At 49.4% G+C, this 11,626-nt stretch overlaps 1 protein-coding gene across 1 annotated transcript; it reads left to right on the top strand.

Annotated features, from left to right (window-relative positions):
- The first annotated feature begins 4,297 nt into the window (after positions 1-4,297).
- On the top strand, positions 4,298-6,252 carry HTR5A (5-hydroxytryptamine receptor 5A). The gene is made up of 2 exons (XM_035554432.1): positions 4,298-5,035; positions 5,920-6,252. Exons 1-2 carry the CDS (start codon positions 4,298-4,300, stop codon positions 6,250-6,252), a joined length of 1,071 nt encoding a protein of 356 aa, XP_035410325.1.
- Positions 6,253-11,626: the final 5,374 nt, after the last annotated feature.

Raw genomic sequence — 11,626 nt, forward strand, 5'->3', positions numbered from 1 at the left:
CAAAAGATCTGTATACAGATTGACAGTAAAAGTGTACTGACCCTGTCCCCAAGAACAGGCACTACTTGGATGTGCGTGTAGGAAAGTGACACTGCAGTGACCATCTGGGATTCCCTCCCACCCTCCAACTACCAGCTACAATGGGATATTTTGAATTGGAAACTACCTCCTGTAAATGGTATTTCATTACAATCAGTATTTATTGGTCTCTAGTGGAGGGAAACTGCTAAATCTAGGAAAGCAGAGTAACTTTTAACTCCTCTGGTACCATCACTGAAGATGTGAGATAGTCCTGACTTTGTAGTCTAGATGCTTGTCTCAGTTTCAGAGGTGAGATCATTCCACAAACATTACCAAATTGCCACAGACCTCAAGCTTTCACTCACTTTATAAATATTGGTGGTTCTGAGGAAATCAATGGGCTTACTAACGTGTGTAATGTAAACAGCATTTGGTCTTTAAAAATAACAGTCGATTCCAAAATCCAGTGCATCCAGCCACCTTGCTTAAAGATTACAGAATAAGAATTGTAGAATGATCTAGGGTGGGAAGGAACTCTGGAGATCACCTAGTCCAACCCTCATTAAAGCAGGGCCAACTGGTGGTCTTCTATGATGGAGTGACTGCATCAGTCGGCAAGGGAAGACCGACTGATGTCATCTACCTGGACTTCTCTAAGGCCTTTGACACAGTCCCACATGACATCCTGATCTCCAGATTGGAGACAGATGGACTTGGTGGGTGGACCATTCAGTGGATAAGGAGTTGGCTTGAAGGTCACACCCAGAGAGTGGTGGTCAATGGCTCCATGTCCAGGTGGAGGCTGGTGTCAAGTGGTGTCCCTCAGGGGTCTGTCCTGGGACCAGCGCTGTTTAATAGCTTTATCAATGACATAGTGGGATCGAGTGCTCTCTCAGCAAGTTTGCAGATGACACCTAGCTGAGTGGTGCAGTCAATACACCAGAAGGAAGGGATGGCATCCAGAGGGACCTGGACAGACTGGAGAAGTGGGCCTATGAGAACCTCATGAGGTTCAACAAGTCCAAGTGCAAGGTGCTGCACCTGGGTCGGGGCAATCCCAGACATGAGCACAGACTGGGAGAAGAACTCATTGAGGGCAGCCCTGCAGAGAAGGACTTGGGGGTTCTGCTGGACAAAAAGCTCGACATGAGCCAGCAGTGAGTGCTTGCAGCCCAGAAGGGCAACTGCATCCTGGGCTGCATCAACAGAGGGGTGGGCAGCAGGGGAGGGAGGGGATTGTCCCCCTCTGCTCTGCCCATGTGAGGCCCCACCTGGAGCCCTGCATCCAGGTCTGGGGCCCCCAGCACAAGAACTGGGTCCGGAGGAGGGCCACAAAGTTGATCAGAGGGCTAGAGAACCTCTGCTATGGAAAAATGGTGAGAGAGATGGGGATGTTCAGCCTGGAGAAGAGAAGGTTCCGGGGTGACCTTATTGCAGCTTTTCAATACTTAACGCGGGCTTATAAGAAGATGGAAAGCAACTTTTTGCTCAGGCAGATAATGACAGGATGAGGGGGAATGGTTTTAAACTAAGAGAGGGGAGATTTAGATTAGAGGTTAGGACGAAATTCTTCACTCAGAGTGCGGTAAGGCACTGGCACAGGTTGCCCAGAGAAGCTGTGGATGCCCCATCCCTGGAGGTGTTCAAGACCAGGTTGGACGATGCCCTGGTCAACCTGATCTAGTGGGTAGCATCCCTGCCCATGGCAGGAGGGTTGGAACTGGATAGTTTTTAAGGTCACTTCCAACCTGAGCCATTCTATGATTCTATGGTCTTGCATCCAATGCACCTTGTCCCATCTCCATGCACCCCTAAAAAGAGTCTGCCTCCACCTTCTCTACACCCTCACATGGGGTAGCTGGGGACAGCAGTATGATTCTCCCCTAAACCTTCTCTTCTTAGGGTTGAAAATCTCAGTTCTCCTTCTCCTTCTAGCAGTTGTCTCCTTCTCCTTCTGGTTAGTCCTCAGCCAGTACGGTTGTACAGGGCTCTTCCTTCCCAGGTGAAGAACTTTGCATTTCCGTATATATTCTATATATATGTGTTTGTGTGTATTTGCCCACAATTTCTATTTCCAATTTGTACTCAGCTGACCCATCCAACTCCAGAATCTGCTAATACATATTTTTAAAAGTCCAGTAAGTAAGATAATGAAAATATAAATAATTTTTTCATTAGGACATAATCTAGTTTTACTTCTTCAGATTTAATACATTTTATTTCCATTTCCCTTTAAATGTAATTTTTGTGTATTTGTTCCTGAAGCAAAGAATTACAATATCTTTTCAGGAGCACATATTCCATAATTTGTGGCTAATTCTGTTAATTCTGGGCTTCATGGGATTCTCTGGGAAGGGCCCACGCAACAAAAACCTCTCAGTGCTAGCAGTTGCTAAGTGTTTTGATCAGTTGAATGATAGTCAAGGACGTTTGGCACCTTGCAAACCAGGAATTTTAAATCAGGAGGCTTTTATGAAACAATGCAAACCTCAGTTGTCCTTTGCATTGTAAGTCAGAAAACCTAACCATTCAAAAATTGCCAATATTCACGTGCACGAAAGATAAAACAACAGTCTCTCCCCCGAAAAGATGGCTCTATGCTTCCAAAATTATGTTACAGCCTCTAAGGTTACATCTGTTCTAGGAGCTAAAACAGACCAGGTCCTGTTCTCTGGCCCTAGGACAAGTGTCACAGACCAGCATGAGTCCGTATGGGTAAATTCCCATCCTCCAAAAAACAAGGTGGCCATCAGGCTGCCCCACATGTACCTCACATGAGGGGGAGCAGAGACTGTGCCCCCGCTGTGCTGTGCCCTGCTACACACACAGCCGACACGGGACAGTGTGGGGCAAAATCCCACATGCCCACCTGATGCAAATCCCCGAACCTGATTTGGATATGCTGCCTTGTGTTTCCCTTGGTAGCATGGAGAAATGAGGAGCAGCACTAGGAAACATCTCGTTTGCTTACCCCCTGTTATTGTTACTTTGCTGGTTTTCATTAAAAAGTCCAGAGAGGTTCAGAGGACACAGCGGAAAGCCCCGTTTGGGTTTACCCCCGAACACCATGAACACACGGGTGCTCCCCAGAACACCGGCTTCATTTAGGTTTTCTCCCCCAGCTCTCTGAAAGTCCCACAAGTGTCATTGCCACCGTTTCCTAATACCGATGCAGCCCCTGCCAATGCAGGCTGTGAGCTCCTGCCTGCTTGTCCCTGCCACGTGCCCGTGCCCGGGGACGGCCAGCTCCTGCCCCAAACCTCTCCGGACCCGTTACCCTGGGACCCTCCGGAGAAGGAGGTGGCACAGCCCTACCTGAATGCAGCCCCAGGCTGGCAGGCAGGAGCTGGCTGGCATCCCTGCATGGAGCTAGTGCGCTGGGAGAGCTGCTCGGTGAGCTTAAATCCTGCCTTCCACTACGAGGCCCTGAATCCCTCTTCTCATCGTGGGCAGCACGAGAAAAAAAAAAAAAACAGGTGAAATGCTCAAACGGCGCTTCCTAACAATATCGAAAAGAGAGATTGTTGCTAATGAAAGGCCTGCCGATTGCTCACAAGTTGGGAAATGTCAGAGCAGAAGTTCTCCGAGAAATAATCCCCTGCCACGTCCCCCCCCACCCCAAATAAAGCAGGGTCGCCAGCCGGCTTGCTCGCTGCAAGCCCAGGTGAGCCGCCACATCCTCACGCCACCCGAGAAGCCCCCCAGGTCCAATTCTGCACGGATGCTAACTTTGTGCCCTTCTTCCATCCTACGGGGGGCCAACCCCAGCCCCGGCATCCCCATCGGGGACAAAGCCGGGCACGGCACATCTCCGCTCTCCTCTCCTCCTGTTCCGAGCGGGATATAAATAAAAAATAAAAAAATAAAAAACCGCCCGCTCCCCCAAAATGACTAAGCACCAAAACGCTCCGCACCCGCGCGAGGAGGTGAGGGGGGGACTCACCTGCCCCGGCCCCTCGGTAGGGGCAGCAGCTCCTCCGCACGGGCTCCGCCGCCGCCGCCCCTTGGCTGCCTCCAGCGCCGCCCCGCTCCGCTCCGCGCCGCCCCGCCGGAGCGCCGGGGGGAGCCGCGCAGCTCCCCGCGCCCGCGGAGCCGCCTCCCGCCGCCGCCGGGCACGGAGAGGGCCGGGGGCTGCCGCCGGTGCTTGGTTACCGCCGCGAGGTTCTTCCTCCCCGGGGATGAAGACTCCGGTGGGGTGCCCCGCGGAGTGGGTGGCCCCCGGGGATCCGCGCCCGCGGTAGTACCGCGGCTCCCAGCGCCGGGACCGGGGGACGGTATGGAGAGGATGCTCAACGTCAGTTGTTTCGCCGCCGCGATGCACGATGCTGGCAACCGGAGCGGGTCGCCCGCCGGTGCGGATGGCGGCAGGACGCAGCTCTCCGTCTTCAGCGTGTTGGTCCTCACCCTCCTGGCCATGCTGGTGGTGGCCACTTTCCTCTGGAACGGGTTGGTGCTGGCCACCATCCTCCGTGTGCGCACGTTTCACCGGGTGCCCCACAACCTGGTGGCCTCCATGGCCATCTCCGACGTGATGGTGGCGGCCCTCGTCATGCCCCTGAGCCTGGTGCATGAGTTGTCCGGGCGGCGGTGGCGGCTGGGCCGCTCCTTGTGTCAGGTGTGGATCTCCTTTGACGTCCTGTGCTGCACTGCCAGCATCTGGAACGTCACGGCCATCGCCCTGGACCGCTACTGGTCCATCACTCGCCACCTGGAGTACACGCTGCGCACCCGGCGCCGCATCTCCAACATCATGATTGCCCTCACCTGGGTGCTCTCCGCCTTCATCTCCTTGGCCCCGCTGCTCTTCGGCTGGGGAGAGACTTACTCGGAGGACAGCGAGGAGTGCCAGGTCAGCCAGGAGCCTTCCTACACCATCTTCTCCACGTTTGGCGCCTTCTACCTGCCCCTGTGCGTGGTGCTTTTTGTGTACTGGAAGATCTACAAGGCTGCCAAGTTTCGCATCGGGTCTAGGAAGAACAACTCCATCACCCCCGTTACACCGGGAGCCCTGGAGGTAGGTCATCGTGCTTGCCTTTTGCTTTGGGAACTTCTGGGAGCAGCTGAGCTGCCGAGCCCCTGGGGGAAACTTACACCTCAAGTGGGCAAGCAAACAGCATCCCGCCAAAGCCCCGTGAAGCCTGAAGGCTTTCAAGGGAAAGTTGACTTCAGAGCTTGCAAGCCCCGGCTTCTGACTCCCACATTCCCAGCTGGGAGCATGCAAGGAGTGGCCAAAGCAACTTTGGGCCAGACGGAGAGCCTTGGCCACACATGGGTGCGCGGTGACTCGCAGAGGTCCCCCCACAAAATGAGGGATTGGTGCTTGCGAGCGGGAGCAAGGGGTCACCGTTCCCCCCTTGGCGAGGTGTGCAGGGGTGTGAATGAGTGGGATCCCCTCGAAACTGAGGAAGGAAACCTGGCAAGCAGCTGTGGGGTTGGGGTGGTTGTGAATCTACCTGCACAGAAGACACACGCAAAGCATCCTTGCAAATCCTGCCTGGGCTGTGCCAGTTCATCCCAAGCACAGTCACTGTGCCCCGTAAAGATTTATGGGGGGAAGAAGGAAATGTCTTTTCATTGTCTTGCCTCTCCTGTTAAGGGCTCTTAAACTCAATGCATTCAGAGTAAGAAAGGGGACTTGCATGTGTGGCGTGTGGGTGTGCGCCTGTTTTACTGATCTGATCCTAAAGGGGGAAGAAATCTTTGTGTGGTGCTGCACGTATTTCCCCTGGGGCTTTAGTTTCGGGTCTGTGTTGCCCAGAAGAGGGTCATACCATGACGTAGATGGCCCGCGTTGCCCCGGGAGCACTGGCTGTCGCTTGCACAGTCTGGTTGTGTACCCGCTGTGTGGGATCGGCTGCCCGAGGCACATATGGCTCAACTTGTGTTTGTGTTTGGCAGGTGAAAGAAGCCACCCAGCAGCCACAGATGGTCTTCACTGTCCGGCATGCCACTGTTACGTTCCAGACAGACGGAGACACATGGAGAGAGCAGAAGGAAAGGAAAGCTGCCCTCATGGTGGGCATCCTTATCGGGGTCTTCGTGCTCTGCTGGATCCCCTTCTTCATCACGGAGCTCATCAACCCGCTCTGCTCATGTGACATCCCGCCCATTTGGAAGAGTATTTTTCTATGGCTAGGCTATTCAAATTCCTTTTTTAATCCGCTCATCTACACTGCTTTCAACAAAAACTACAACAATGCCTTCAGGAACCTGTTCTTTAGACAGCACTGAGCAAGAGAAAGCTTTCCTGCTGCCCCAGGGGGCTGTTCTCAGCTCTCGATGAAACCAACCAAACTCGAGGGAGTTGAAAGCCACAGATACTGAGGTGATGTTAAGACCCATCCCCACGGGTCGTACGTCCCAGTTCCTACACAGACTCTATCCCAGCTTCTAAGGCAGTTGCTATTTTTCTTGAAACAGCATGTGAGGGTTTCTCTGGCCAGCAGCGAAGCATTCTTCCTCCAGTGCCCCACCGCTCCCTTGCCTTCGCAGTGATGTTTTTGGGACTGTGTGGTGGCAGTAATGGTGCACAGCAGCCTTCTGGCAAAAGGTCACATCTGAAACTCTGGTTTCAGCTCCTGCCTGGTCTCTTGGAGCGTTAATCAGCTTTGTCCCACATGCATAGCTGGGACCGCTTAATGTCAAGAGGTTTTGGGATTATGTGTGAAGCTCGATGTTTATGGTGCGGTCAAACAGATTGTTTGTCTTGTCTTTCACTGGTAGAGATTGTTACGTGTCTGTATTTGAGGAATAAAGGTCCTCAGTAAGGGTTAAAAGCAGACTCCAAAGTACAAAGCCCTTTCTCACATGCTTTATCAATAACAGATTGTGCCATTTGCTATTGGATTCCATGTAGCAAGGGTTTTTGTTTGTTTGTTTGTTTTTGTTTTTAATATATTTATTGTGAAGGCTTAACGCACAGTATACACTTGAATGAGAAAGAGTGCCTGGGAAATCCACCCCTCATTCTCTGACTGCTACTTGTGAGCATCTGTCTCAGACCTTTACTTTCCAAAACACCATGTGTTCCTGGCCTATAAATGTTAAACTTTGTGTCTGTGTTTGCCATTCTAAATCACAGATGTATTTTGAGCGGCTGTGGGGCAGGTTTCCTGTAGTTTCAGGGGATACAAGGAGTGTATTTCAGATTTTCTGTCAATGAGGAGCTGCGTTTTGCTACTTATGGGTGTGATTCAGGTCTTCCTGAAGTCAAAGCAAAGACCCCACTTAATTTCCTCAAGCACTGGACTGCAGAAAAGGAGTAGTTAATGATGGGCAGTGTTTCATTCTGGAAGCATAACCAATCCATAGATGTGCTCCTCCACGAGGACCAGACTTAAGCGATTATTCTTTTGCCCATCCCTCCTCATCCTCCCCCCCTAAAGCTTCTGTCCTGCCTGTTGGCTATTGCTCTGTGGCCTCCCTGCCTTTCTGTGTTGCCAACATAATTACAGTTGTTGACATTTCACTCCTAGAATTAGAATTATGTGCTTTATTCTGTGCCGGGGGAAGACTGACAGGCCTTGAGATAAATAAAAGCATTAGTTTTAACTATCACCTCTTAGGGGGCAGCCTCTGAAATCAGATTGGAACTGAAATGGTGGAGGAAAAGACAAGATGGGAATCAGAAAGACATGATTTCATGTCAGATACCTCAAGAAGAAGAGATAAAAGGGAAGCATGTCTATAAATCATGGAAAAGCTCCCTGGTGGCGGATAGGATTAGTTCCTATCCTTAGTAGATCATGAGACATCAGAAGATAAAATTGTCACTGGTCCTTTAAACCAGTCAAAAATCTGGTAGAGTTGGTAAAAAAAGACCTTTTTCTTCTGTAATCTTGAGACAGGTGAAAATGGAAGCAGAGCTCAAGGTGCTATTGAGCCTTGCAGTTCTTTCAGGACCAGTTAGACAAACATCCATCAGGAGTGACACAGACGTAGCTGATCCTGCCTCGAGGCAAGAGGAGAGACAAGAAGGCCCTTGAGATCTTTTTCAACACTATTTTATAAAAGTCTGTTAGAAATATTAGGTAAAATCCTACCCTCACTGAAGGCAATGGACAAATTCTCAGGGACTTCAAGTAAATCAGAATATTATCCAACATGCTTTGTTGTGTAAAAGCATAGTCTTAATTCATGAAGAGGGGTGGGATGGGAGCAATCTTCTAATTTTGCCGAAACAGAGTCTCTGATCTGCACTAACCACGGACAAACCTCCCTACAGCTAGTAAAGAGTATTTAATTTCTTCATTACATTAAGTATTATCTCTGACATATCAAACATTGTGATAAACCCTTGAGCAAATTTCTTTTAGTGGGGTTATAAAGGTTGCACTGCTTTCTCTGGACAGCTCATCACCAACGCAAAGTTGTACTTTTGGGGAACTTGACTGCTGTTGTCATGTGAAGCGTTATTCAGCCAAAAATGAGTTGGAGAAAAAGCTTCTCTCTCCAGCCAGACCCTCAGCTCAGCTCGGTAGTAGAAGCTACGTGATAGTTTTCAGCTAGGCCTGAAAGCAGAAAATGGTCTATTTATTTCATCTGAACCACATGGCTCTGAAATACAACCCATGCACTTTTAAAAACTGTCGTGCTTTTAAGCATGCAAGATCTTCTTGAGGTCTGAAACGGAAGAAATAACTTTTGAGCTAGAGTTGGGTAAAAATTTCTCCCAATGTATTATGCTAAATGATCAGGCAACTCTTCATCTATGCCATTGATACCTTCCCTTTTTAATTGTTAGGCACTATGGCAACAATTTCAACACATAAGCGTGGATTAATCGTGACACTGGACTTTAGCCCACTGTTTAACACACAATGCCATGTCTACACAACCCCATTTCAGGCCAGGCTGTGTCCCTTCCTATTTCTATTTGCTGTTGGATGAGTACTGCAGATTCTCGATGATTCCTGCAGTTTTATGTCATGTGGGATCCTTGAACAGGATGTAGAATAAACTGTATGCTAACTTAATATCTCGTGTAAGTAGACAAAACTCAAACCAATGGGAAAGATGCCTACTGTTGCTGTGGCTTGCTGTCTGGGATGAAGCTCCCTCTCATTACAACCTGTGTTTATTCATGCTATGCCTTAAACAGTGACAGGGAGACAGGAGAGGATTACAAAATGACACTAAATATTTCTAATTTGTCTATAGTCATGGATAGTCCAATATCCTGGCACAAATTACATCCACATCTATTTGACAACCCACATCCCATACAATCCATACCGATCTTCTGCAAATAACAGCTTCCAGCTGCTCATAAGTTTTGTTCCTTTGATTCTGCACATAATTAGCAGCACCATTACAGGCCGATTCCTACAGCTCTTGCTTGAGGCTTAAGACCATTGGCTTTTCTTCTAAATACCACTCCTGCAATGTAATGTGATCACACAGAAAAAATATCAGTATTCTGGAGACTGTGCTGAAGATTTGCATCAAAACGTGCAGCTATGATCAGAGGGGCATAAAGAAACCTTGACTTCTGATCCTGGCTCTGAGGCTTTTTACAAAGCTCTCCCTATTCAAACACATATGCCGAGTGGGCTCCCAGAGACCCAGATCATGTTTGAAGACACGCAGCCCCAGCTTCAAAGGATGTGTCTTGTACCTCCTTGTTCCCGTTTATAAAACAGAGTCAGTGGTGTGAAGAGATCTACCTCACTGAGGCTTTGTGAGGCTTAATTAGTAAATGTTTATCATGTACGGGGAAGGTGGAACACTCTGGTTTGAATGCTGAGCCGCATTATAAATTGGGCTCCTATTTAATTTCTCAGAAGAACATTATTACCCATTATTATTGAATTTCCTATGCAATTTCATGGCTATATAATACTTCCAGAAAAGATTTAACTAACCTTCTTCCACTTACAATTAATTTATTTCCCTCTCAATGCTCTGACAGTTCAATGAACATCTGTATGGCAGCACGAAAGCTGGAGAAACCGCGGTGCGTGTTGCCTGCTGAATGTCTCCTCGCAACGCTGAATGCATTTGGTCAAGGTTCAAGGAGCAGCAGCTCTCAAGGCGGCCTGCTACCCTCTTTCCTGTATTTTTTTAGGGAGAGGAAAAGGTCACAAAAGCATGCCCTCGGATTAAATGACAGGTGGGCTGAACGCCTTCCCCCTCCACCCCGTACCGCTGACCTTTCTTCTCGATGCAGGCAGGTCAAACGGGTGGCTCCAGCACAGCCAGAGGTAGGCCACGCATGCCTTCACCTTCCCTTAATTTACCCAGCTTTTTCCTAAAATTTTCCACTGATGTGGCCTTTAAGCTGTCAGTGGCAGCTGCAAGAGGTGGTTTCATGGAGGTAAAGTTGCGGGCAATTAAGGAAATTTCATCTGACAAAGGTAATTAATGGCTATTAGTTCCAGCGATCACTGCGGTGAGGTACAACTGACGAAGTGTCATAGTGATTTCTGTAAAGGAGTGATTTCGGTTGCTTTGCCCATGATGGGCACAGCACCCTCATTCACTTGGATCCCCCCCTGCACCCACAAACTGGGACGGCAGCAGACACAAGGGGAACACAGCGATGGTGTCATTAGTGCCTCATGGGGGAGCAGTGGGGTGAAATGCCCCTATCAAAATCTGCATCCCTGGCTGAACGTCACCAAACTGCCAGCATATCCCTTGGCTTTAAAAGAGGTGGGCAAAGAGCTCTTTAAATCAACGTTATTTTCCATATCACCTGAGATAAGTTGCAGAAGACTGGACGAGACCTGAAGTTGTGCCAGTATTTAGAAAGGAGAAACTGAGTATTCATAAGGCTAATACTGTTACTGATTTACAGCTTGAAACCGATCCTTGGCAAAAATGTGGAACAGCTGATAAAGGACTCAATGAATCAAAAAATACAGGAAATAAATATAATTAAAACAAATCTTATTGATGTCTGCCTTGATTGCAGCACATGGTTCATTGCGAATGGTGATACAAAGTATTCAATTGCTCGGGAACGAATCTGGCTCGACAGCACAACGCTGCTATGAAAAAGTGAAGGAGAAATCAATGTGGGGTTCAAACTCCCCGATATTTGCCAATGATTCTCGGATTGGAAAAGGTGTAAATGCAGCCAGTGGAGTCACTCGCATGGAGAAACTGAGGGTGCAAGCCTATGAGGGGCACTTTAGCACAATGCAATGGAAGGGGTGGCACTGTCCCTTTGGACAGGGCTGTGGCAGGGTGCAGCAGGAGCTGAGCACGTGGGACAATTCGGCACGGTGGCAACAAACAGGAGCTTATTGCCTGTGCATGGGCTGTGTCCAAGCATGGATTTTAAGCTGGTCACTGGAGGAGAGGCTGCAGTTTGGAGTCATCGCATTTCGCTGTTTCTCCTCCACTGCATGCAGCCGAGCAGCCAGCCTGAGCCTTGCAGCTGTCTCCGCAGTGTAATTTCTCATGCTGGGCAAGTCAAATAAATACTTTCCCTAATCAGCCTGAAAAGCAAGACAGGTGGGGTCTTTCTCCAGACCCCCAGGGCACAGCCGATGTTCCTCAGCCTAACCAGCATCTTCATCAGTGGGAGCAACACCTCCTGCAACTGCCAAGCACCCACTGGGCCTGGCACCATGCTGGGCTGGCTGCAGCTCCCAGGGCT

This window comes from Cygnus atratus, chromosome 2 (genome assembly GCF_013377495.2).
Source record: "Cygnus atratus isolate AKBS03 ecotype Queensland, Australia chromosome 2, CAtr_DNAZoo_HiC_assembly, whole genome shotgun sequence".
Taxonomy (NCBI): domain Eukaryota; kingdom Metazoa; phylum Chordata; class Aves; order Anseriformes; family Anatidae; genus Cygnus; species Cygnus atratus.